Below are 27,532 nucleotides of genomic sequence, written 5' to 3' on the forward strand. Positions count from 1 at the left end.
AACATCCATTTGCAGTTGACAAATTTTAACTATTTTTTGTGAAAATCATAATAATTGTAAAGAATTACAATGTAATGTAATTAATGTAATTGTAATTACAAGAATGTAATTGTAAAGAAGCAAAGAATTTGCCAAACCAATTTTACTTACCAATAAGTGACATGGTCACAACCACTATATCAAATATGTTCCAGGCATTTGAGAAATAGTACTGCCTCAGAGCCACCAATTTCAGCACACATTCTGCGGTAAAGACAGCAACGAAGAGTATATTGATTTTCTCAAGGATGTTAGTCTTCATTTCACTTTGCCCGTGGGTTTCCACCATCATGGCAATCATGTTAAGGCATATGAGAATCATGATGACAACATCAAAGGCCTGGCATGTTACAATGTCAAAAAGGAACCCTTGGTATCTGTTCTAGAGGAAAAAAAAATACACGTGGCATCAGTTATGGAAGGAGCAGGTACATGTTTGTACATGTTTCCGACAGCTCAAATTTTTATGTTGCAAAGTCACTCAACTATTGTGAAGTCAGAGAAATTTAAGAAAGGCTGAGTATAAAAATGATGTAAAAAATCTCTTCCCATCCTGAATTTTAATCAGTTGTAAGGTGAATGTAAAACCCAAAAATATTTATGCAGAGAACTTAATAAATATTTAACCTGTGACATCTTTCAGTGCAACTTTTTTGTATGGAACTCTCTTTAGAGCACTGTTTGAGTATCATTGTAAAGACAGTATAAATAATTTGTATAAATATTTTATATGCACTTTATAAACATATGCACTTTTCAGTGAATTATACTGCAATTTTGTAATGCGTTTTCCCTTTCAAGAATTCAGACAGTCTTACCCGCGGTCTTGGAATGGGTTTTTGAGGTTTCTTGGATCCCAACTTTTTCATTGCATTGTAATATTTTTTCTGTTCTTCCGTCATGAAGATATCTTCCCCACCTAAGTATTTAATGAAATGTCACTGTTACTTGGTGAGAAAGCAGCGCTATTGTAGTTACGATCTAAAATACTGGAAACCAACATTCCTTCCTTTTTCACATCTTGCTGGTACTAGCCCTTTTCATAATGCATAACTGTGTCCAAAAAAACAGCGTGGCACAAACCATACATTCACAGAGCAGAAGTCCTGGGGTGAAACCCAGCTAGCACAGAGAGCGTGAAAACAAGGGACCTACTGAAAGCCTGAACAGGAACAAATCTTTCCCTAGCTTCCCTCTTCCTGGTCTCAATAAATAACCAAAATACTCACCAGAGCATCTGTACCAGAGAACTTTTTAAATGATGATTCTCCTGCCTTGCTCTGTTCTCAAAAAGGAGCAAAATTGTAAAGGGCTGCAGAGAAGATGCCATTGCCTTCGATATGTGGGGAAAGAGCAGGGTGTCCAGGTTACAGGGGAAAAGAACAGAGGAAGAAACTCACCATGGGTGTTACTTCTGCTAACTTAATTACTAATGCTCTTGCAAATGCCAATAGAAGTTTTAGATTCTGTGTGTAGCAAGGACCTTGTTCTCTAAATATAGCATTGCTCGAGATATAGTAGGTGCCTGGGAGCACAACCAATATACTTATCTTTTTCTTTTGCTGGTTGAAGTTGTCAATAATAACACCAACAAAGAGATTCAGGGTAAAGAAAGATCCAAAGATGATGAAATTCACAAAGTAGAGATACATAAATAGACTGTGTTCCATTTGCGGCTGCTCATTTTTCTGCAAGAATGAGAATCAACAGGAAAAATGACCAATAACAACATGAATCCAATGCAGAATAATCTTCATATTGCAGATCCTCTCATAAACTAATTCCAGGAGGAGCTAAGATTTACAGCCCTACTGCTAATTCTGACAAAACTGGTACAGTTGAAAACTACCAATAGTGCACAGAACAAAATATTAGATGTATATACTTTTGAAGGGGAACAAAGAGGTGGACGAAAGTAACATTCATACCGTGACTGCTTGATGCACCAGAATTCTACTTTCTCATGGGGACATTATTGCTCTGATGCTGACTACTACCCCTTTTGAAATTAAACACAAACCTTACAAAGTGGTATACCAAGCACAACACCTGAGAGATAACCAAAAAATATGGCTCAAAGTAATAATAATACAAAGTGTTTATACTATGACAACTTATTAATTTGATTTCTTTTACAATGGTTATGTAGATTCTAACTAAATCATTACAGAACAGAATAATGTAATTAATATTTTTATTTAATATATTTGCTCTGAGAAACTTGTAGAGCAAAACTAAGACTATGACTAATAGTGAATGAATTTTAGTATTATTTTAAATGTCTTTTTTTCTTCATAAAAGCTGATTGTTGTGGGGTTTTGTAATTTTCAAACGTGACTTAAAATCTTACAATTTTCAGTTGATTGATGCCCTACTAAAGCCAATAGAAACCATTACTGTTAATTGAGTTGCATGATTTTCACAAGCATTTCAGAAGCATAAGCTTAGCTTCATCCAATAAGAATAGAAGCTGTAAATTGCTCATTACTTGAAAAATCAAACAAACTATTTAGAAGTCTAATTCCAAGCTCTTGCGTTAAAAATCTTGGCCTAGATATTTTCCTTCTTAGCAAAAAACCTCTTCTATAGCTATTACAGACAAAAATCAAAACCAGGACAAGAAAAATAGTTATTCAAATAGAAATAACCATTTTCATATATGGTTACTTATAAAATCATATGATTCCTTTGAAGTTATGATCAAATTAATATAGCCTCCTCATTTCAAATGCTTTGCCTCCAAAGACATACCACTTTGCTCTGTATAACATCAGATGACATTTCTTATAAGACAGTGAACTCCTGGCAATATAAAGAGCAAGCAAAATAATACTAGTGATGCCTAACAATGTATTTAAAATGGTTGCTTATCCACAATAGCTCAATTCTTGATGAAATCTGGTTTTATTTTTGATGTGTGCTATAAATTTACAGTACATTTACATATTACTGTAAATCATTAAGATTTCCTCCAACCTTGAGTTTCATAAAAGAAGATGTGTGAAGGTAGGTGCCTCCATGCGAGTGGGGACTCAGAACTCCCCTGCTAGCTGACGGACATTCAGTTATTAGTAGAGTCAATATAGTATGAAGAGGTGCTCAGCTGACCAATATATATGCTCAGGGTGAGCTGAAATGCTCCCTAGATCCCTCTGAGCATATTGACTAGATCTTCATTAACCATGGAGGGCACCTGGAGACAAACTCACCCGGAGACCCTACACTATGGGTAACTGCATCCAGGTAGGTGGATCTGGAGTTGAATCCCACTCTCCATTATAATGGATTAGCTTTAGGATACTATCAGTCATTTGCAGATGAAATATTTACTGGAAATATTTAGCACAGACAAACAGCAGATATTAAAGTGTAAAAATCCTAACGTTTTTGCAGAAAGCAGTAGCACTAACAAAAAAGAAAGTTTTAATACAGTGACTGACCTCTCGTGAATCTACTGCCGCATACATGATGTCCATCCAACCTTTAAATGTTGCCTAGAATAAGAAATTAAGGAAAATGCATTGAACTTTCAGGGTATAAGTCTTCACATCATTTGCAATATCTGAATGACACTGAGAAAGAGCCTGACTTTTAGGAAAATGACTTTAGGGAAACTTTCCCCTGATGTATGTGTGGCATTTTCAGCCTTATCAGGATGAGAAAGCATGCTAGGGTGATACAGAACATGATGTCCTAGAACAGGGCAAACCTTCACTAGCATGGTCTGCTAAAGGCTTTACAACCCTCACGGCTGAACAAATCCACATTGTGGCAGACTAGGTCAGTATTTGCCCCAGATATCCTCTGCAGATTGACTCCGGCTCTTAGGCTCATGAACCTGCTGGAGGATGAAACAGCACTTGTCCACCGCATGCTTACATTATCACCTGGAAAATCACAGCGGGGTCTATTTTGTCCCCCTTTTTCCCTTTGCATGCACGAACAGCACTGGTGTTTGAACTGCCAGATACAAAGGAAGAACAGGCTCTATGATACCACGCTTTTTCATCACCCCCAGAGATGAGTTGGGAGTTGACAGCAGGTCAAGCCCATCTGACATGGTGCCAGCTTGTGAAGACAAGAAGCACTTACCACCTGAAGAAGAGCCAGGTAGCCAGAGCCAACATTATCAAAGTTGACTTTAACATTGACCCAGAATATTTTTCCTGTGGTGTTATGCATTTTACAGTCTGTTAGGTCATTGATTGAACTGTTTAATTCTGAATCTTCTTCTGTCATGTTGACACATTTCCCAAACTTCCCAGCAAAGAGGTTCACTCCCATGATGCTAAAGATGAGCCAGAAGATGAGGCAGACAAGCAGAACATTCATGATAGAAGGGATGGCTCCCACGAGGGCATTGACCACCACCTTGGGTGAAATGGGAGAGGGAAAACAAAATTAATGTCAGCACTTAGACAGACACCTTGCTAACAGGCTGTTGTGCACCCTTGATTAACCAGTCTGAACCAGTCTAATATTTGTTAATATTTGGAAAAAAGTTCTGCCTAGTCTAGTTTTAGTTTCCATGGCACTTAGGATTGATCACTCAAGTGAAGTCTATAAGGAGCAGCCAAGTACAGAGGAGCGCAGCAAAGGGGCCTTTTAGAAATTCGTTTTATAGGTCCTCAGCTGAACTTGGGGTAGACATGAACTTCATAAAGGCACAGCCATGAGTTACAAACCTGTTACATGCTTATTAGTACTGACAGGCTTTAATCTGTATTCAGTCTTACCCTCATCCCCTCAAATCGTGACAATGCTCTTAATGGTCTCAGAGCTCGGAGAGTCCTAAGAGATTTCATGGGACCGAATGAACTGCCTAAGAGGTTTATTAAAGACACCTGAATAAGAAGACAAAGGAAAGTATTAGCAATGTCGTCGTGTCTATTTCCTTTAATCCTGTTTTTGAAAAAAAAAAAAAGACAAATGTCCCCATATTTTCAGGTCCCAGAGCATAATATTCTGAAACCATCATTAAAGGAGGAAAGAGTACTGTCTCACCTTCACATCCAGAAAACACTCAGTGATTCTGCTACAACATCCTACATCAGGACCCACATAGAAAAGCCAAACGTAGAACTTACGTCTACAATGAAGAAGTCCAGCCAGCACCAGGCATTGGTGAAATACTTCTTGAAGCCGTAAGCCACCCATTTCAGAAGCATCTCCAGAACAAAGATGAAAGTGAACAGTTTATCAAGGAATGCCAACATAGCTTTAATGCTTTTTCTCTCATTTATATGGATGTCTTCAAACGCCTGAAATCATAATATATAGATAAATGGCAAAAGTCAGCGGTGAGCTTTATAAAATGAGAGTCTACCACCACTAAGAACATTTTGACATTCAGTATGCATTTCATGCAGATCTGAATGCCATCTTTTATGCAAATCTATGTCAGCTGATAAATGTGTAATTCTCCTTGTCCTTTCTCTTTCTCTATATAGTACAGCCCTGTGGACACTCACATCATGCACACTGGAATCCTAGGAGGAAAGTATATATTTTTAGAAATTTATTTCAAGAAATTTATACATTGAAGAGAAATAAGTACTATTTTTTTTCCAATATTAAGAGTCATTTATTTGTTTCAATGACATAAAAACTCCTTTGTATTTCACAACTGTGAAATAACTTCCTGAGAAAAATCCAGTATACAGCCAGAATAGAAACAGCTTCTGGGTTTTATATATTTTAGCTTTGCTTATGCTCTCTCATAATTTTTAATAATACAAATAATAGATTTGCAATAATTACAACAGTGAATAAAGGACTGTTATGTGAAGCCTCCTCTGTTTTCTCCTGATGAGTTCAAAGATATTTGTTGTGTTTTCTGCTAAATACAACTGCTCTGGGTGCAAATTAAATCTAAAAATACTTCTAAATAAATACATGAGACCGTGCTACACCAACCAGGGCTCCGCTGCTCAGAAGAATCATGAATATGATAAAGGATTCAAACCAGGAGTGTTCAACAATCTGGTAGCAGGTTAATCTCAGACTCCACCACGTTTGTCCTCCAAAATTTATGGCACTACCCGAATAACAACGAAAGTATCGAACACAACCTGAAAGTTAGAGACAGCAATGAATGCACGGAACAAATGTACATGCATATGAAGAGTCGCACAAGCAGCTTCCTGCAGCAGAGGAAAGCGCATGGTCACATTAACTGCATCATTGTTGGGTTTTTTCCATGTTTTCCCATGAGGGGGGAAGAAAAAAAGGAAATATCTAATTTTATTTGCCTTGTAACTCCTATTTATATACATATAAAGTAGGTGGAGTCCCTTTGGACAACTTTCCATTGTTTCAGGATATTTCTGAGACACTGGACATGCTTGCACTGACCTGCTCTTTGGGCACACAAAACTACAGGGCCATGGGAAGAGCCTTGATGCTGCAAAAGCCTTCCTCTGCACACTGTTTGGAAAGCAGAGATGAGATACCAGGTACCCCAGAACAAAAAGGCTTGGAGGCAGAGAAGGTGAACACTTATTTTCAATACTGCAGCATTATGCCCTGCCTTGAAAGGTCTATGAAATTATTTCTTTGGTTCTGAATGTATGGAGTGACTTTATACCATACAACTTGCAAGAATATGTCATATGACATCTCCTTTCAAGCTCACCAGATTGCTTCTTATAACAGGCAATGACACCAGGGACACCTAACATTTCCTTACAACCCCATTACAGAATCCTGAATTTGATTACTTATCAGTTTTGCCAAGAACTAACTCATTTTGCCTAACATTTTCCTTGCTGTATGCTCTAGGCTCATTCATGGTTTCATTATCATGAAAAATGTCAGTTAGAAGGCTTCTGCCATTTCCAAGCATGAAAAAAAAATAAAGTATGTCATATATGTATGATATCTCACACATATGTATGATACTATATAATATGTAACTCATCTATATGAGAAGATAAAATATACGTAAAAAAATTTCTGATCATCTTTCTTTCAATAATCCCAGTTTTCCCAGTAATGTGGATCTAGGATTTAAGATGATGCAGGGAATGGCACTTGCACAAGATAAGGATTTTTTTTTCTGTGCAGAAATCTGTGTTAGGTACAGATTTGTTACACCTTCAGCTGAGTTTTCCAAGGGTTTGGCCACAGCAGGCACACTTCAGCCTGGGACTACAGAGCACAAAACGAGACATTTCACATTTCTTCTCTGGAGCAGGGGAAGAAAAAAAAACCCCACAACTTTATTTCTTTTGTTCTAACGGGCGTACTGGCAAAATTCCACCAATAGGGTAGATTTGAAAAAAAACCCTGTAGTTCAGATCTAACAGATGTATTATAAATACACTCTTTGTGATTTTTTTCTGGAGAAAGCAAATCACAGTGTAGGTATAGTGGATCTCTCTCCGGATTTATGGTATATAACATAACAGTAAAGTACATATATTATTGCTACACAAAGAATACTTTGCATTCAGGCGCAACACCTGTCTAGCTTTGAATAATTTCTACATGCTTCATTGTCATTGATTCAGTCCTAAAACTACAGATTCAAAGTTTCATTGACCCAAAAAGGGCACAGGAAAAAACCAAACAAAACAAGCCAACCCTGCAGAACAGGGCAACGAGGGGCTAGGGGATGGGAGTAGTTACAGCCAGAGTTGATCTATCCTTGTTCTCATCAGATAAAATATCCAGGAAGCAGTGCTTGAATGGGAAAGCGGTGATGAGAGAAAGGCTCTGTTTTTGGGAGCGGAGGAGGAAAACAAACTGAGAGAGCTGTGGACCTGCCACTGGGCTCCACGCATGTACAAGGAAGTTTGAATGGGCGGAAAACAACTGAATGAAGGAAAACTTGGGCAATGGGTGGAAATAGTGGTGGTCAGCCAGGCTGGCTGGGAGGGAAAAGAGCAAGCTGGAGCCCAAGGAAGGATTTTGCCACAATTATAATTCATTTAGTATAACACAATTCAAAGACATGAGCCTATAAACTGACTTAATGTAGTTTGCTCTCTCACAACTAATGCTGAGAGTACAGTGATTACCGCAGGCTGCCAGTAGCAACACTTATTTGAGAAAAATCTCGAGAGCTATTTCTTTGCATCTTATGAAAACCACGTGTTGTTACCTACACGTTAACTACATGTTACCTTCCTACATGTTAAGGTAGGAAGAATTCATAAAAGTACTACATAAATCCCATAACAACTTGTAAAGCTAGATGTTGTACAATGATTTGAGAAGGGGTTCCTAGATTATCACCCTATAGAAATTCAGCTGCATCCTAGCAGCTTTTCTTTGCTTATTTCTTTCCTTTGCTTGTTACAGAGATTGTTCGTGAAATGTTATTTGAGAAATAAACATTTATATTGTTGCAAAGTATTAACAAATCTGATGTGCCAAGTGCCTTGTTCCAGTGGCCATTGTCAGGCGAGATCTCATCACATACACATCTCTTATGTTGAACTCCGAGAGTGACTTGGATGCTGTCCACTAGAGTGAAATTCATCTCTCTTCACTATAATAATCTCATTTTTCAGGACTGGGTCTGTGCCATTGCCCAGGTCCCAGTTAGAAACAACTGGTTTTAAAGGAAAGGGGTTTTATTTTCAGGTGCCACAGTCTGTCTGTTGACTAGAGAGGGACAATGATTTGGACTATTTATCCAATTTCCAGATAACTAACATTAACTGAAAATAATCTCACTCTATTGGCTCAACATCACTAGAGAAAGAAGTCGGTTTTGACTCTTTTCACTGGCCAGTGCTGAAACCATGAGAACCTTACCTTCTGGAAAACAGTTTTCTGGAGTCTTGCAGTCTTCAGCAAACTCTGGAATCTGCCTCAAAAGATCTTCAGGGTTTGTCAGATCCACTGTGCTGCCTTCAGAAGAGCTGACACTGTCAAACTACCGAGCAAAATAAGATCAGATATTGATTCTTTCTACATTCAGCTCAAATGAAAAAGCTCATCCGTGAACAAATTATATTCAAAATTAAAACTTGGCTATGTACTGGTATTTTGAGTAGTGTTGGTAATGGAATGAACTTCGTGATTTTAAAAGTATATGAGCTTAGAAGTACCAACCGGTGCATTTAAACAGAGGCCAAATCTATCTAACTACAATACCCATCTACATGAACCAGATTTAGCTGCCTAATAAGCTGGTAAATTGAAGAGCTTTTAACTTCCTTATCAGTATATGAAGTCCTCAAAGTGGGATAAACTGCTTGGGTTAAAACCATGAAATCACAGCAAAACATATTCAAACAAAAGAACCAGATATATTTATATGGTACTGTATCAGGAACTGAAACACCCGTTACAGTATTTATGAAGTAGAAATTGGAATCGTATCATATATTCTCCAGTTACGAAGCTTTTCTGTGTCCCATCACACCGTATATAATGTATGATGAGTCAGGAGTTTATTACAAATTAGTTACTCTAAGCTTCTGTTCTCTTATGTTTGTGTAGTGCTTTGTTACTTTTTTAATATATTCTTTAACAAAAATTATTCTAAAAATATTTTTAGTTAATAACTACTATCTTAATGTCACAATGAGAAACTCATTGAAAGAAATACATTTCTTGAAACTGAGGTGCTTAGAACACAGACAAACTTACTGGAATTTCCTACTTTTACTTGAAAGCATATCTTTCTTTTAATGCCTTTTTTTTCCCTCCGCGCCTTTTTTTGTGGACTCAATTCAATAAATGGAAAGTAGAAGAAATAATTTTATAAATTATTTATTTGAATTAAATTTTTTTGTAGTTTTTCCATTTCTAAACACACTCTTTCCCATATGTAAAATTTTCTTAAATATCAGTACCTTGAAACCCAGCATGACTTCAATTTCATTCATGTAATTCTGGCTCTGTCATCAACCAGCCAGACCGGCTACTGCAAGCTCAGTACCTGCTGCTGCTGACACTAAACTCCACTCCAGAAAATCCTTGAACAGAAATATACCCAAGCTTGACCAGTACTGGAAAGTCAATGCCACAGAAAAAAAAAACCAAACCTCTTTTTGCTCTGGTGTGGAAGGTCCAGCCTTCCTATCCTTTCCTAGGTGAAGCACACTGAATTCTTCAGAGGAAAATCCCGATCCTTTACTCCAGCTTCCTGAAGTTTTTCCCCTTTCTCCCCTTTGCCTCAGGTGATTTTCATCCTGAAAATAATCTGTGGATTAGATGGGTTTCTTTTCTTTTTTTGCAGGGTGCACAAGTTGGAAGGGAAAGAAAGATATGTATTTTATGTAAAGTGGGGCTGTCCAGACAAAAGTCATAAGATATGATCCTTTTGAGTCTCTGATTTTATCTAAGGATAGAGAAAGGGAAATTTTTCCCAGTGGACATGCAGCAAACTAAGGAATTAGTACTTTAGTGAACCAGTCAAATATTAAGTGAGAATTATTGGGATTAAGACAGAAAGATAAGGTGGGAAATCTTGAGACCAGAAGGACAGTCTTCTATGGTTAAAATAGAACTGAAAAATTCAGAGAACCCAAAGAAACAGGGTAATATATGCTATCATACAAGAAACATGACCTTAATAGAGCCAGTCCATACTTCATCCTTCTAACTTCTAATAATTACTAAATACAACATACAGCAAGGATAAAGAATGGACCAGAGCTATAAATTCTTATTATGACTCCATGATAATATTCTGTATGCAGAACATACAGATTTGCTCTGTCATTTAAATAATGTCAACTTTGGCATTATTTACAAAAAATTCTACATTAAAAAAAATTTAAGTTCATCAAGGACTTCCATAATTATCTATGGACAATCCATGGGGTATGTAATTACCAGTGCGTAACACAATGTGACAGCTAGCAATTCCTGCAGCAAACCCAACAATTTATGGTCTTTCTTTTAAGACCGTGAAAGATGCTGGGTATTTAAAAGGCTCCAAGTGATAATTTACCGTCACTCTAAACATTTGTACTTTTGGTTCTAGTTCAAAACTTGGTAACTCTGGAAATGGATTAACATATTGCACCCTATTCTGCTAGAGACAGTCTTCTACCATACATGCATCCCTCAATGTATATATGATTCCACTGTTCCAATGCAAATAAAGAAATTTATTACCTGTTTGCTGCATTCTATGTCTGCAAATGTGCTCAGCTTATCATCATCTTCAAAACCCTCACTGGTATTCTCTGCCTCAGCAATAGGGACACAAACAAATACATTGGGATTGGTAATAAAATCTTCAAGACCTGAGCAATTGTCCCCATTTTTCTCAGTCCATTCATTATTGTAATTCATCTTACAATTTTTTATTTCTTCATGCTTGAACCCAAGTGGGTTTTGTGCAGTCGATTTGATTTTCTTCTTGTGTGCTTTCTTTAGATGCCTGAGCTTTCCACAAAGGGTATCCCATGTAATGCTCTTCACAAAGTGAAATCCCTTGTGAATCCGAACAAAGGCAAGCCGAAGATTGTTCAGCTCTCCATCATCCTCTGCTATCTGGAGGCAGTCGGTGCTGAAGGAATTCAGCAGTAGTGCAATGAAAAGGTTGAGAAGCTGAAAGTCATTGAAATAATAATAAAGTTAAAAGTCAGGAGAGTAGCATTCAGAAATCTAAATTCTAACTTTGGAGAACACAGACACTATCAAAGTTCATTCTTGCTCAGCAAACGAAAACAAGGTAATAATGAAATGACTGTGACTAATATTAATGTTGATGAAGTAAACTCCTCTCTCAGAAATTCCAAAGTTCTCATGACCCTTATCCCCCCAAAAGTTATTTAAAACAGTAGCTAAAGCGAAACTGTGCTTGCCAAATGCATTATTTGGCCAAAACAACTTTTCAAAGGTTATAACAAAGGTTATGGCCATGGCAATGGCTTGACAGTTGAATAACGCCCTCCTCCGAGATTCTCCAAGCTAGAATTAAATCAGGCCTCTGTGGAGTCACTTCCAAAAATCCTGTGTGAGATCAGATTTAGGCCCAGCAGCTCCATCAAATCTGTAACATTGTCACAAATATCAAAATCAAGAGAAGATTGAAGTGAGGTTTCCTCCCTGCTTTTGAGTACATTTAAATAGCAGAACTTATAAACCTCATTTTTTGTACGTTCGTTTGTTTTAAGGGAATGAGATAATTTTTTTTTTTCCTAATGTTTCAGTTTGGAATGGGATCTATGTATCTTAATTTTTATCATGTCAGAACTGGGCAGACTGCACTCCTCAGTCATCCAGGGACCCCAGTAGGTGAAGGACATTAGCCGTCCAGAAACCAGTTCATCCCATCTGCCTCAATTATTGACCTTAGGTTGAAATAAATCTCACTCTCGGATACCTCTCTTTTTCCTAAACAAGGAGTGTGGGCTAAGCACTTCATTATTTGACAGTTAACATTATGTGATATGAATATCACTCACAGCATTTCATGACTGAAATCAATCACTGTGGTGTAGAACAGGCGGAATTTTGAATCCAGGGATTTGAGATTCGGATGCAGAACAGATATTTCCCATAAAGGGTTGCCTAAACTTAATTCTTTGCAGTGATTTCTTAAATTAAAGGAAGATTGGTATATGAATGATACGAAGAATGACATGAGAAACAAAGCTACTTTAAGGAGATTTTTATTATTTGGGCATTAAGAAAGGACAGAACAAGACCAGGAAAGCAGTCTGCCCCATACTCCCCAGCACAGGTGTGCAAGCCTTTGTAGGGTATGCCATAGCAGGAACTAGCTCTTAGGTGTAAACATACTTAGACATGATTAAAGAAAATCCTTGTTTCAGTGGTGGGAGTGTAGATTCTGCCATTTGCTAATAAAGAATTCAATACTTGCATGAGATTTAAGAAAAGAAAGAAATTGATTTACAGAGGGACTTCAGCACTTAGCTCCATTAATTCAAGTAGGTAAGCCATAAGCCTGGCTGACTATTTACATCCAAATCCCAAGACGTGAAGAAACACAGAAAGAAACACATGAATAAATTAATTGCATGCCTGCTCGTACTTCTCCAGCTCCGTGTGGTAGATCTGTCGGATCTGGGAGAGATTGTCTCTGTAGTCTTGTATTATATTTACTGCAAAGATATTCCTTGCCACCTTGCCACATGAAAGGGCCAAGTGATGCTGTGTGCAAAGCACACGAAATGTGAAAGTATGGACAGCAACTCAAAGGTGAAAGGCAAAAGAGGCTTTTACAAACTATAACACATACAGGTAACTGTTCCATCTGTGTTCAGGGAAATTATCTTCTGTTGACAAAATGGCAATTACATAGATTTTACTGTTCACAGGGTAAAGAGAAGAAAATATAGGAAAACTCACCACTAAATTTCCTATCACCATGACCAGCAGAAAGACAAGAAGGCACAGTGGTTGTTCAGCAACCACCATGCAGTCCCACATCGTTTCAATCCATTCTCCACACAGAATTCGGAAAACAACGAGGAATGAGTGGAAAAAGTCCATCATGTGCCAGCGTGGCTTGCCATTTTTGTTTATTTTATAGCTGTTCTCCCCATAACTTCTCCCAAAAAGTTGCACCCCTACTATAGCGAAAATGAAAACAATGATTGCCAGGACAAGGGTCAGATTACTCAGTGCTCCCAGGGAGTTACCAATTATTTTAATTAGAGTGTTTAAAGTCGGCCAGGACTTTGCCAGTTTGAAGACTCTCAGCTGTATAGAAACAGAAAACATAGTGTTAGACATCAACAGAGATAACCCATCTTTGCACCATTCGAATCCTGCAAAAAACATTTTACAGATATTCTGAACTATTGCAGCAATGTGATGTTTGTGGCACTGTGACACTAATACTTTTTAAAAAGTATTTATAGTTTTGTATTTTTTTTTAAATTGGACATGATTGGAAACTTAAACTCCCTGCCTCGTAAAGGACTAGGCTCACCTGAGTCCCTAGTAATTGCTTGGCCCACACAGGGAGGTATCCATGCAATGTTCTTGATGTAGAATAAGGTGTCTAACTTACATGTAACACAGAGGATCAAAGTTGGGAGACCAGCTGCTATATTACTGTAAAACCAGTCTATCTTTTGGTAAAGCAACTTGAATTGGTCCATAGTATGTGATATGAATAGCTTAACAATATTTCATATCTATTTTCAAGTATTATTTTTTTCTGTATTTGTATTCTAATGCTTTGTTCTTAAGTTTCCTGTGTTAGTTTTTAGTTTTTCACACCAGTTTTATAATGTGTCTACTCTGGAATAATTTTTCCTCTAAATATTTCTTCATATATTCCAAAGATATATATATATACGTCATTGAACTCTGACTAAAATCACAAGGAGTTTCAGAGCATGTTTCTCATTCCTAATGCCGAGCAGGAAAAAAGCATTTCAAAAATAATAATCTCCTGCATCCTAACTGCAGACAACAGAAGAATTCTCCATTATATTCACAACATAATGTTTTGTACAACTGAGTAAGTGCGAGGCATTACCAGTCTAAAGGATCGTAAAACTGACAGGGTTCCTCCTTTTCGTCTTTCTTTCTTGCCTCTGTGTCTGGGTAAACTCAGTTCAATTAAACTTAATGTGACAATTACACTGTCAAAAATATTCCAGGGCTGCTGAAAATAATAATAGGGATCTAGAGCGATGATTTTTAAGATCATTTCTGCAGTGAAGATTCCTGTAAAAACCTGTGACAAAGAAACAGTAGCATCAGCCTAAAAGTTGCCATGAATTTATCTCATCTTTAGATCATGTTCCCACAAATAACATTCATGGACAGGTCAACAAAACCCATCTTTATGAACTTCTAATGCACTTGCAATTAAAATGTGAAGGTTGTTTTCTGCCTCATCAGGGGTATTTTAGAAGCACATCAATAAATTCTAGGAATTGTCTATATTAGAAGTTTAGACTTTATAAATTCAGAGTTTGTTAATCTTTAATTTTTACAGTTACTCTTTATGTCTCAAGTGAAGACACTCATCAATCAGTCCTTGGTATAAAGTGTCACATAGCTGAGAGTTTGCTTACCAAGTTGCCTACATTAAGCATCGATTTAAAATTCTCTGACATATTGTTGTGCTCCAGTGCCATGAACAAAGTGTTCATCACAATGCAAACAGTGATGAGAAGGTCAATAAAAGGATCCTTTATGAAAGCAGAAACTTTTTTCTTGATTCTCAACCAGAGCGGACAACAGTCCCAAATTAGATACTTTAAAGCAAAATCACTCAGGCACGGTGGGCATTTCCGCTGGGATTCTTCGAGTTCTAAATGCAAAAGAAAAGCCCACTTTAATTAAATAGTTATCCCTGAGCAAGATGGTTAAATAACAACTTCAAGTATTCAAACAACCACAGAAGAAAAAAGAAACCTCATACAGAGCCCCAAATCTTCCCTGCACTTTCTATGATTCGTGGAGTCCCTACATCAGCTGGTAAACATAAAGACAAAATTCAGAGAAAAATGGATTCAGATTTCATTCATGTGAATGTAGTTCATAAGCCTTTGGATTAGGTTTTATTTGTCTTAGACTTGCACAAAATCATTTAAATACAGGTGTTTATCATGCAGAGGTCACACCACAGCCTCTCATGCTAGAAGCTCTTGGCAGTATAGCAGCTAAGGCACTTTTCACCTTATCCTTAAGTAGATGTCTAGGACATCAGCTGTATTATGCCCAACATGTCTTTGTCTCTTTCGACTCTCACAGAGAGTCTACAGAGTCAAGGGCAGCCACAGGCATTCTGACTGAAGCTGAGACAAATCCAAACCACAGCTCCTGAACTCTGGCCTCAGGCCATTCCTACAGGAAAGCTCATGCCTACCATTTCCCAGCTGATGCAAGCTGCCACACGTCTCCACTTTCTATAAGCAAAATGTGGGATAGAAGCTGTTCTGGCTTTGTCATTTACATCCTATTGGTTGAACACAAATCTCGTGGCCTTTCTTTCTTCACCATCAAGCTTTCTTTCTTCACCATCTTCACCATCAAGTTACATCTGACTCATGGTTTTCTAGCTGGACCTGTCCTTATTTTTTCCTACTGCTTAGTTTTCATTTCTTCTCCCCCAGGCTCAAGTCTCAGATTTTCCCCTACAGTGTGATCACATTGACCCATCCCCACTCCAGATCTAGCTCTTGTCTTCTGTTCTTCTAGATCAAATGGCTTCTTCTTTACGTACACAGTGTTGATCCAACAGAACTGGCGTTCAGGTTCCAGCAAAGACCCTTTCTCCTCCCTTTTCTGATTTTAGATTAATGCACAGCCACTTAGAGCTACAAGTCCTGTTCCATCCCAGTTCACAGCTGAAAGTGTGTAACAAAAGCCAGCTCATTGGTGAATTACACTGCAAAGCAAGGCTCCACTGGATGTGTTGCAACAGGTGTTCCCCAGTTTTGTGATTACAAATTAAGGTATCTCCCTGTCACAATGGTACCCCCCTACTAGATCCCACACTTGTGGTCAGAGAACGGGTGACTGAGCTCCTCAGCAGAGACGAAAGAAAACAAGACTTCCTCATCCTGAACAACTGGGGCTGAGGTTTTTCAGTAAGATCTTCAACAAAACTATCATTCTTCAAAACAACTGTCAGTGACACACCCGTCCTCCCCTCAAATTCATATGGAAAGGTAAGTTAAAGAAACAAAATAGTGAGACTAAGTATTCAAAACCCAGGAATCGCCACAACTGATTTTGCTTGCATAATCCTATCCTTCATATGCCTATGTCTCTGCTCGTGACACATGGTCAGTCACAGAGACAGGAGAGGACAGTATCCCAGTCCCACACCTCAGATGCTAAAGAAGCTCCTTCCACCCACCCTCACTCCAATCACTTTCATGGTCTCTCCTACAAAAAAGGATCTTACAATAGGGAAAAAATGTGTTCCAGAACATGAATACTGTGTGAAAATGCATTTGCTCTTAAAAAGAGCCAAATTAACAATGAAGTCCCAACTACACATCTAGAAATCACTGTTAACCCTTAAGAAACATATTGACATTTTGGCTATTCATGCTAGCGTTACCTTAGGATTGAAATAAGCATAATGAGGAACAACTTACCCTCCAAGACGCTGGTAATTATGCTGACTGCACTTGCTGCCCTTTGTCTCTGAAGTGCCTCGTTAAAGTACTCCACTGACAGATGAGAAGGCAAATGCATCATGCTGCTCTCATCATTTACAGCTGGCTGCTTGGAGAAGTAAACATGATTAGGGAGATACCACAGGAATAAAATGAAATAGGATGTGATGATGGGTAACTATGGAAGTTAATAGGAACAATGACACGCAGCCAGATAAATGTACCTACTTACAAGTTGTAATAGGTGCTGAGAACTAAGGTCCTACCCCTCAGTAATAATGCTGCAGTAAATGGATCCTGCAAACATGTAATAGCAACAGGGCAAGCACAAACCTTAGAAATAAATGTAGAAGGGGAAATAGGTCTAGGAAATATTTCTGAGACTAGTGGAAAATGAGAGAGATGAGGGACAAACTGGTAGTAAAGCATGTCTACCCACTTGAGAACTTGGAGACCAAGCTTTTGCATGATGCTAAAGGTGCTGTGAAGGAGAAAAAAATAACAGGTACTGCTCAAACTACCTGTCTGGACAGGGCATAAAAAGACTCCTTGGTGACTTGTAATTCCAGCACTAGGAACCTTGAAGTGTATGTTAACACAAGATGTGCATAGCAGAAAAATAGAGTTTATAACATGCATGTTGAAGCAATGAACTCTAGTTTTTGGGAACTCATTAGAGTATTAAAAAACACTTTCTACTGACAATTTATAAACTCCCCACATCAGTATACTTCATTTCACTGTTTGCCATTTCACTGAAACTCTTAAGATGCGAAAAACCTGCCACTTATGGAGAAACAATAATCATAGAATCATTCAGATTGGAAAAGACCTCTTAAGATCATCAAGTCCAACCGTCAACCCAACACCACCATGCCTGCTAAACCATGTCCTGAAGTGCCATATCTACGTGTTTTTTGAACACCTCCAGGGATGGTGACTCCACCACTTCCCTGGGCAGCCTGTTCCAATGTTTGATAACCCTTTCGGTGAAGGAATTTTTCCTAATATCCAATCTAAACCTCCCCTGACACAGCTTAAGGCCATTTCCCCTCATCCTATTACTAGTTACTTGGGAGAAGAGACCAGCACCTGCCTCACTACAGCCTCCTTTCAGGCAGTTGTAGAGAGCGATAAGGTCTCCCCTCAGCCTCCTCTTGTCCAGACTAAATAACCCCAGTATAATATGAAGTATATACTTAAAATAATATCTTTTACTTACCAGATCACCCTTTCCCGTGTCTTCCATTACTGGTGGAAGCATCACTCCTTCCGAAGACACTGGATCTAGACTGTGTACCCTGCTTCTTCCTCCTTCCACCACCGAAATCACTGCGTTGCAGTCATCCGCATTAGCCTGCTTGCTGCTCTGCACGCAGTTTGGGGTAGGGGGGTGAGAGCTGTGGCTCATTTGACTTTGCATGCTGGGACGTCTTCCTATCTGTGTGACCAACAGTGACCGACATTGGCTTTCATGTTCCCCAGCACTGCGGGTCTCCACATCACCAAAATCCGTTCTGGAATCAACTTCTAAGGAAGGTATTTGGAAATTGAAGACACTCCCATGGCTAAGTCTGCGCTTTGCCTGATTTGCGTTGGGACCGTACACCAGGCCAAGGAACGACTAAAATTCCAGGAAAAGCAAAAAAGGAAGAACGGTATAATATCATAGAGAAAATTTTAGGAGGCAATAAATGCTCAGAGTTTCATAACATTTCCTATCAACTATTGCAAGTCCAAAACTCTTACTTGATTTAGATTTTTTGGGAAGGATTTTGCTTAGACTGTAAAGGGTAGATAACAAAATTCTGTCAGCTATAGCAGCTATTTTTTGGATAAGTTTTATATTTTTATTTTAAATAAGAAATTTTTAACAGATAAGGATGGCACAGAAGTTAAACTCTGATAGTAATTCACATTTTCTATTTCTCAATATTATAGAAAATGTATTTTAGCTGTCATTATAACTTTCCTTCCATCCTTTGTTTATAATATTTCCTTTTCAAATTAATTTTTACATGTAATCCTTCTTTATCCCAAAATGTCATTTATTTTGAAGACTTAATAGTGATCGGTGTTTGTAATGGGATTTGGTTTGTGCTTTCAAGCAATTTATTTCAGTATTAAAATCGGAAAAGCTGCAAGGATCTCAGATTCAGACAATAGATTACCAACTTTCGGTGACTGTCTGTGGACTGTGACTTGGGGAATTGTTGATCTTCTTCATTATCTTCTATCCCCAAGGACTTATTTCTCTTTTTCCTGTTGCTTCTTTCTTTGATTTCTTTGGTAGACAGACAAGAGGCTTCAAAGGAGCTAATTGACAGGATATCAATTCCTTTAATAGCCAATGACTGAAATTAAAACAGAAACATGGATGATATTTTTACTGAGTACTTTGAATATAAGCAGAAAGAAAGCACTTCTGGGCTCTATATTATTTCCACTTAGCAATCTGTGTTTAACAAAAGTCGTTAAAAACCTTCCAGTATGTGGTAACACTAAAAGAAAGAGGAGAGAATTTCCCCAACATGTGGAGCACTGAACAATTTGCTATTTGCAGTATGTTACATCATCGCAAGTATTGGGCCTGCCAGGGGCAAAATAATCACATTATAGCTCCTATTCCTCCATATGGCAGATTTGCTTACGATAAAAATACTCAGTTTGAAGATAATACTGTAGAATATATCCTTGTCCCCTAATAAAGTCTCAAACAGTATTAAAATTGTTTTTTCACTGGGGATTGTTAGGACTGTATTCACACTGTGAACGACTTTCCTTCCCATACTGAATTTAGGATAAAGTTTTCAAAACACAGGAGTATTTTGTTCCAGAAGATTCTAGGCCATTTAAGTTATCGAGAGACTTTTCATTCAACTACAATAGGTTTTGGCTCAGTTGTTAATGTAGTTGACCAATGGAGTTACTGTATGTTTCTCTGCTCAGCAGTCCACAATTATAAAATAGAAGAAAAATTAAAAAACAACTACATGATCTTTCGGAAACTGCCAGCTGATGTAATTCTACACTTTCCAGATTTTAAAATACTTTTTTTCTTACAGTAACTATAGCCTTTAATGCTCATTATCCACAAAAAAAATTCATTGTTTCCCAGGAAAAATACACAGCTGAACACGGAATTGCTCCTGTAGCTCTAGGAATCGCTACTTTCAATAAGTTATCGCTTCTGTTCCCATGAGTCACTACTATACACAGCTGTATACATGGAGTAATGCTTTTTCTTACGCGACTGAACAGAGCACTGAGGCTAAAGCTTGAAAGGGAATAATCTACGTACCTCATGCTCCTTCTGTAATAATTCCATGGCTTCCCGAAATTGCCTTTCTTTTGCCTCCGTTTCAGCAATTGTGGCCTTGTTCTGGTCTTCGTATGCCATTGTTACTACAGCCAAAATCAAGTTGACTAGATAAAATGAGCCCAGAAAGATGACCAGCATGAAGAAGAGCATATAAACCTTCCCAGAAGCTCTGAGGGTCTGCAAGCAACACACCCCAGATATAAAAATTACTATAAAAAATACCAAACAGGCTTTCAATGTGTCTCTGAAATTCTTTAGAAGCACTCAGCTACCCAGACACAATGCTTTAGAAAGCTTAAGTGGAAATATACCTTCCCCAGCCCTTCTTCCCCCTCTTTCTTCCTCTTCCCGTACCATGACCTGTGAATCACTGAGCGCATACCCCGTGAGGATGACTGAGGAGGCATTGTTATACTTTTGAAGGACAATACAGGACCCTTTTAGAAGTTTTTTTTAAGTCCCCAAACCATCAGGGTGATAGAGTGCTATTGCTGAGAAGTACCTCATCATCCCTTCTCTAGGAGTCACAGCTTGCCGGCAGGGAGAAGGGAGGCTGTGGGCTCGATGGCTTGTGGCTATTGCTTTTATCTGAGTTTTCCTGTCCCTGCTACACATTTTCTGCTTCAGCTGTTGCTCTCCCTGGAATACCAGTTCTGAGTTATTATGCACAAAGCTGGTACCTGCTGGTACAGACGCTCCCAATAGTCCTGGGTCATCAGACGGAATAAGGAAAGAAAAGCCCATCCAAATGTGTCAAAACTAGTGAAACCATAATCAGGATTTGGCCCAACTTTCATGCATGTGTAGTCTGGAGGACAGGTCCTAGAAGTAATAATAAAAAGTGGAGCTCTTTTAATGGTGCAGATTTCAAGGAAAAACTTCAGTTTATGTGAAAGTTCTCATTATTATTCAGGTTTCATTAGGATGCAAACCAATTTTCTACTCCAGATAGTACAGGCTGGAAAGTGGGACGGAAAAAACAGCACCCACAACCCAGTAACAAAGGAAGAAGACAGGCTGGAACAAACCACCAACCCGGGACAACTCCCTTGTCATCAGTCCTCATCCCCTGCCCCTCATTGCAAAGCAGCCACATCTCTCTCCTTGTCCAAACCTGCCCTCCAAAATTCACATTTTGTTTTCCCAGTTTAACATTCATGAGCCTTTACAGAGAGGAGCATGTCTGTCCTGTGCTATATCAGACCCTTCACATATTCCATTCTCTCATACATCCATGGGGAAGGGAGAGACAACACTTCTGGAAGGGCTCAAAGGAATTTAGATCTGAATAAGCCAGCTGCAGGTTCATGCTTCACTCCCTACAATTATTAAATTATCTGACTGTTTACTGTATTTTGTTGTCTGTGTTCCTGTTTCTACATTCAGGGAAAGCCTGGAATTTCTGCTTTTGTCTCTTAAGACTGAGTAAATACAGAAGCACTGAGGCAGAGAAAACTTTCAATGAAGAAATATTCTTAAGTGCACTTACCCAGCACCAGAACCACAGAGCAAAATATCGGAGGTGCCCTCTTTCTTAGCAAAGTATGCTATAAAACAAAGACAAAAAATTTTAAAACTTAAACACTTTCTATCCTGAATCCTCTATCTTTTAATGGGAGTAGCAGTGAGTAATCAGTGACCTGTAAATGTATGTGCACATGCATACAAATTGATACGTAGCGAATATGATATGAGCACTAGAGAGAGGTTTCCCACACTCACAGTAACTGCACCTGATTGCAAGATGACCTGTCCGCGCTTGTCAACATGCATATGCATATGCACAAGTTTCAGACTGAAGGCGGTCCTTGAAACAGAAATTTCTACATTCAAAATTACTTTTGCCACATCTTTTGCCACATCTGCGTAATGGAAATAAAGAATTGGAAGGCCCAGGCTCAAGCACAGTCCCTGTTTTGGCAATCGTTAGCACAAACTCTGGCACAGTTTTGGTCTGTGGCAATTAGCCCTCTCCAGGACAGCGTACAAATGTCATTTGGGGTAGCATAGACCAGTTCTGTTTCCAATAAACAGCAACAACATATAGAAACACAAAACCCCAGCGCTGCTTTGAGGAGGAAGAAAGGGTATTTGGCTGTGTGGATATACACCATGCCATGTCACTGCTGAGTCAGACAGCAGGTCCTAACCCTGCTTAGTTGAGAAATAAAGATTTCTCCATTAGGATGCTGGAACTGTGCCCTTTTTAACCTCTTCCCCTGTTTCTCTTAGCATGAGTTACTCTGATGCCCGAGCTAGCAGCAGACAGAAATTAATAGCTTTAGTGCTAATAGCTAATTAACCCCACTAAGATAAGAGTTTATTATGCCAGATACAAGGGATGTCTCATGTCTTCCTGGTGCTTCCCAAACCTCAGCTGTGCTCCTCAGGTAAGTCAGCATGATTCAGAGCCAGCAGGAATCTTTAGCATCAGCTGTACCCTGCCATGTAAATAAACCATAAAGGAAAGAGTCACTATCTAGGCTACTTTCCACCCAAAAAGTTGTTCAGGTCTGCTCCTGCCAGCTGACAAAAAGGTTTTTTAAGGATATTCAGTGATTAAGCTTCAGAGAATCATACTAATATGTAGTTCTTCATGTTGGAGATCGGAACTGCACATAAAGTCATGACCAAAGCAGACCATAAAAGATATACAAAAAGCCATTTAATAGAAAACTGGGCTTACAGTGCTACAAGTCCTAAATCCTGTAGGAAAGTCATCTAGCTTTCACTAAATCTGTCTGGACCCTCCTGTTCCCTGCGCCATCATTGGAACTCACGCTGCACACAAGATGTATGACATAGGGTGTGAACAAGACAAAGCTTGTGAAGCAACACAGATGTTTAATTTCTTGAGCCCTACATTCTTTAGGTCATAGCCTTTATACAGCTTCAATGTTCTGCATAAAGAAAAGAAAAAAAAAGTCAGGCGGTTTTGTTTCTTGCTTCTTCAGCACAGAAAATTATTATTTTTAGCCAAACTTTGTCATGTCCACTGCCTCTTGTGTGGTGTTCTAGTCACTGCCTGGTTTCTTTTGAGGTTTCCTATCAATTATGATTTTCACAACATTCTGTATACATAAATCACTTTGTTCTTAACTGTGGTTTTTTGGTAGGTGCAAGAGTTTCATGCAAAAAGTCTTTCCTCAGATATCTTCTGTATAAAGAATTTGTCGCCCTGGACTATGAAGTTATTAAAAAGCAATCCTGTTTGAACAAAACTTCCACACAGAGTGTATACAAACAACAACCCTGTGTGGCTTTTTAATGTATTTCAACATTTCCCCTGGGAGAATGCTTTCCTCTCTATGTAACTGCTGCTATGTCTAAACTTGCTGGTGGAGATTTTCTTCAGTGATGAAGATATCTTGATGCTCCAGGCATAGATCTTGTTTACTTTGAGTTTTTTTTTTTAAAGTGTATTGAGGCTCTTCCTTTCACACCAGGCTTTTCCTTTCCGAATTGCATCTCATATTTGCTATTCCTCTGAGAATGCTTTGGTGCATTTTCAGATCTCTACTCTATGCTTCCATCACCAGACTTAGTCAAGGCATATACATGAGAGATGCACATTGTAAGTATCTTCTATAAGACATAAAATAAGATCCATAGGATGTGAAGAAGAAAGTAACTTTGACTTCTAAACAAATTCCTCTGTTACCAGCTGAAGAATAATTCACTGGGCATCAAAATGAAGATGTATGGGCTCTTTAGTGTGTAGTAAAATGTGAACTTTTGGGAATTACATCAGAGAATGAGCTAATGTGTGTTTCAGTTATTGTAATTTCATTCTGGGAAACAGATCTGGACGTTCTTGGAAAATCTGGTAATGCTGTTTCTTATAATGAAAGGAAGGGCTGCATTCCTGGATGCCTGCAAGCTGCTCTGGAACTCTGAAGGCCATTATCACATAGTTGCTCATCAAAATATCAGGCATCAAAATATCAATATCATTTATAGCCGTGGTTATATATGCATGTATAGGTGACTATTATCATCCAAAAAAAAAAAAGATTAAGGAGAAAAATTACCTGTATCATTAGCAAACATTTCATAGGATTCCCATGTTTTGTTAAGGAAATAAGGTAATCTTTTTATACCCTCTGTAGAATTGCTCACACACTTTTGCCTTAGATTGCCCTTAAAAAGCTGGAGCCCTATCAGGGCAAAGACACTCAGGCAGAAAACTGTCAGGATCATCACATTGGCAAGTTTCTTAACAGACTGGATAAGTGCCCCTACAATGATCTTGAGTCCTAGGAAGACAATATACAAAGGAAAAACAGGATGAAAACTGGATTCGTCATACTTGATTAGATTTAAAACATTCTATAACAACCAAAGTACCAAAATTACTGGCTGATATGTGGCAAATGTATTTGCAATGCAAATATAGTTTGGATGAGAGAGTAATTAATCGGAGAACTTTTTTTTCCTCATTTGATTTACCCTAAAATTTTCAGATGTTTCTTTAATCCCTGTGAAATATTTAGGCAAGGATGAGGAACCAGAGATAGTCTACTTTCTTACCCAGAAGGAGTAACATCCATAATTCAGATGAAATTTCCAACACTGGTAATCTGTGAAGAAACTGGAAACACTGGAAACAAAAATGACTATGATAAAAAGACCAGAAAAGAAGACAGAGGGAACCTACTAGTTCTGAATTTATTTTTTGTCTTGAGAAAGTATCCACTGGCTTTATAACTAAGGGAAAAGTGAAAAATCAACTCTTTCCCCGAGGATGACGTAAAATGATTAATAGTAAAGTCCATTCAGTCACCAGAGATGTTTCAGCTGAACTACAACACCTAGACCAGCTAGAAGAACATTCTGTAAAAATGACATTATAAAGGGTTAACAAAATTTCTAAAAGCATATTGAAAATAAATTAAATACAAGATTGTTTCTAACGCTTGATTTATTCTGGTTGGGCCAGGTGAACTGGGACACTGTTTGTGTCCACAAATTCAGCTGCATCTGCAATCAATGAAAGATACAGAAAAAGAAAAAAAAAAAAAGGCAAAAGCCAACATTTTGATTGGAGCAAAGAATCAGTTGCATGTAGCAGAAAATATTCAGCAAATAGGATTTCTTACCTGGGACTATTGAAATGGTTTTTAAAGCTCTCAGAACCCTGAAAGTCCGAAGGACTGACATGCTCCCCAAGTAGCTAAATGCCCCCACGTACCTGTAAAGTCAGGACATGATCTGTCAAGTGGTTGAATGGAGTACACAGGGCAATTATTTTACAGGGGTCATTCTTAATTGTCAGTCCTTCCAAGCACAATTTCAGTATTAATCAACTAAATATCACGGATTTTGCTGAAGACTTGTAAAATAGAAACCCATTTCTTGATTATTGGAGTTTCCTTATGAGGTAGCTCTTGGCTTGTGCACAGCTGCTTTTGTGTCAGCATCTTAAAATATCATGCATTTAAAATTTAAACAAAGATAATATTCAAAATTATTCATTTCAGGCTGAAACACTGTCTGAACTGGTTTAATCTCCTTTCTGTAACTGTACTTTATCAGTGTACTGCAAACTGAAGTTCAGACTATGTTGTTCGGAGCTAAAGAGCCCAAATTTAATCCGCTGTCTTTGTGTCTATAGACCCCACCCTATTTTCAAAGTCAACTTTCATTCACAGGATCGATATGCCTGTACTTGACAGCCCAGCTATTACATTTCACTGATTGAAATGCATCCGTTCACGTACACACACCGCAGACTATATCTTGTTCTGCACAGCTCTATTCCTTTCTTTAGACACATACACTGTTGTTATACAGTGAGTGATAAAACAAGGGGAAGAGACAATGTCCTCGATAGTTTCAGAAGCAATTAGGACCCACGGGGTTTTTTTGTACTGCAGGCAGCCTTTTGCCCCATAGCATCAAGGACTTGAAATACAGAACATGAGCACAGGTAATCCATATTTTATATGTTTCCACTTACGCCATAACGATAACACTGAAATCCAACCAGTTCCAGGGATCGCGAAGGAAAGTGAATTCATTTAGACAGAATCCTCTTGCCAATATTTTTATCAATGATTCAAAAGTGTAAATGCCAGTGAAAGTAAATCTAAGGAGAGGAGAAAAGCGTCAAAGGAAAACAGCAATATTAGCAATTAGCTGAAGAGACACAGCCAGGCTATTTACCGTCTAGACCAACAAACCAAGCCAATGCTGCAGGGAAGTAATGGAAAGGCTGCTGTTCATTTCAGTGCGTGCTATCAGTATCTGACTCATACGGAGTTTGAGACAGTAGCTGACTGCAAGCCAGATATGGCTATTAACGAGCATGCCTGTGACATGGCGCTTTGGCATTCAACAACTTTTTTCAGAGCTCTTTCATGTGAGTCGCCATAATTTAAGAAACACAAACCTCTTAGCTACTTGCTAAAATAAAGATCAAAATCTTCTCTGGTTTTGAGTGGCCAAGGGAACGTGTGATATGCAGTGTGTTATTTGCTTTGGACACGTAGCATCCATTTCTGTGCAGAACATTTAAAACACTTAGAGAAATACAAGAGTACAGGATTGTCAATTTAAGATGGTAATTATTCTTATTAATAAGAAATTATCAGTAAATAAGAAATTATCAGTAAAAGCTCTTCTGGACTTACTGAGTGCACTCATCATTTCAACAAGGCAGTGATCTCCCTACAGAATTCAAAAGGCATTCATTTGGTAGTCAGCAAATGCACTAAGAAATTATATAGGTGTAGTGCTTTCCTTTCAATTTGGAAAGAATTATTCTGAAATTACTATTGAAATGTATTTGAACAGTAAACTTGATGCCAACAACAGATACAACTCCTCTAACCTTTAATGCTCTCACAGGTAGAGAAGTATCTCGGCATCTTCTGGAGATTCGTATATTAACACCTTGCAAACTCTTGTTGCTGCTTGTATGAGGATTTGCCATTCCCAGTCATTTGAGTGTTATGTAACATGAGATAGTCGGAAACAATTTTAGACCTGTTTTTAAAACTAAGTGTTTTGGAATCTTTTCCTTGGCATTAGGTGTTAGAATTATCCCAGTTGGTATTCTAACATTTTTATGCCAAACTGAAAAAGTGAGAGTTGAAATATTATTTTTAAAAAAATAAAACCATGGGATTATCCAGTTTAAGTG

General features: G+C 38.2%; 1 protein-coding gene across 1 annotated transcript in view; it reads right to left on the reverse strand.

Annotated features, from left to right (window-relative positions):
- LOC104337204 (sodium channel protein type 5 subunit alpha-like) overlaps positions 1–27,532 on the reverse strand; it is a 34,493-nt gene that overhangs the window by 3,435 nt on the left and 3,526 nt on the right. Inside the window, exons 4-26 of the mRNA XM_075417929.1 lie at positions 26,348–26,476; positions 25,488–25,579; positions 24,420–24,644; positions 21,878–21,935; positions 21,069–21,210; positions 20,368–20,565; positions 19,238–19,420; positions 18,285–18,690; positions 17,046–17,168; positions 15,009–15,247; positions 14,465–14,665; positions 13,324–13,677; positions 11,119–11,556; positions 10,041–10,187; positions 8,803–8,923; positions 5,956–6,110; positions 5,127–5,300; positions 4,776–4,883; positions 4,132–4,410; positions 3,480–3,533; positions 1,586–1,727; positions 858–958; positions 151–421 (exon numbers count right to left, since the gene is read on the reverse strand). Of these exons, the coding sequence (XP_075274044.1) occupies positions 151–421; positions 858–958; positions 1,586–1,727; positions 3,480–3,533; positions 4,132–4,410; positions 4,776–4,883; positions 5,127–5,300; positions 5,956–6,110; positions 8,803–8,923; positions 10,041–10,187; positions 11,119–11,556; positions 13,324–13,677; positions 14,465–14,665; positions 15,009–15,247; positions 17,046–17,168; positions 18,285–18,690; positions 19,238–19,420; positions 20,368–20,565; positions 21,069–21,210; positions 21,878–21,935; positions 24,420–24,644; positions 25,488–25,579; positions 26,348–26,476 (4,340 nt within the window). The remainder of the gene's footprint in view (positions 1–150; positions 422–857; positions 959–1,585; positions 1,728–3,479; positions 3,534–4,131; positions 4,411–4,775; positions 4,884–5,126; positions 5,301–5,955; positions 6,111–8,802; positions 8,924–10,040; positions 10,188–11,118; positions 11,557–13,323; positions 13,678–14,464; positions 14,666–15,008; positions 15,248–17,045; positions 17,169–18,284; positions 18,691–19,237; positions 19,421–20,367; positions 20,566–21,068; positions 21,211–21,877; positions 21,936–24,419; positions 24,645–25,487; positions 25,580–26,347; positions 26,477–27,532) is intronic.

Source organism: Opisthocomus hoazin, chromosome 4 (genome assembly GCF_030867145.1).
Source record: "Opisthocomus hoazin isolate bOpiHoa1 chromosome 4, bOpiHoa1.hap1, whole genome shotgun sequence".
In the NCBI taxonomy this organism is placed as follows: Eukaryota; Metazoa; Chordata; class Aves; order Opisthocomiformes; family Opisthocomidae; genus Opisthocomus; species Opisthocomus hoazin.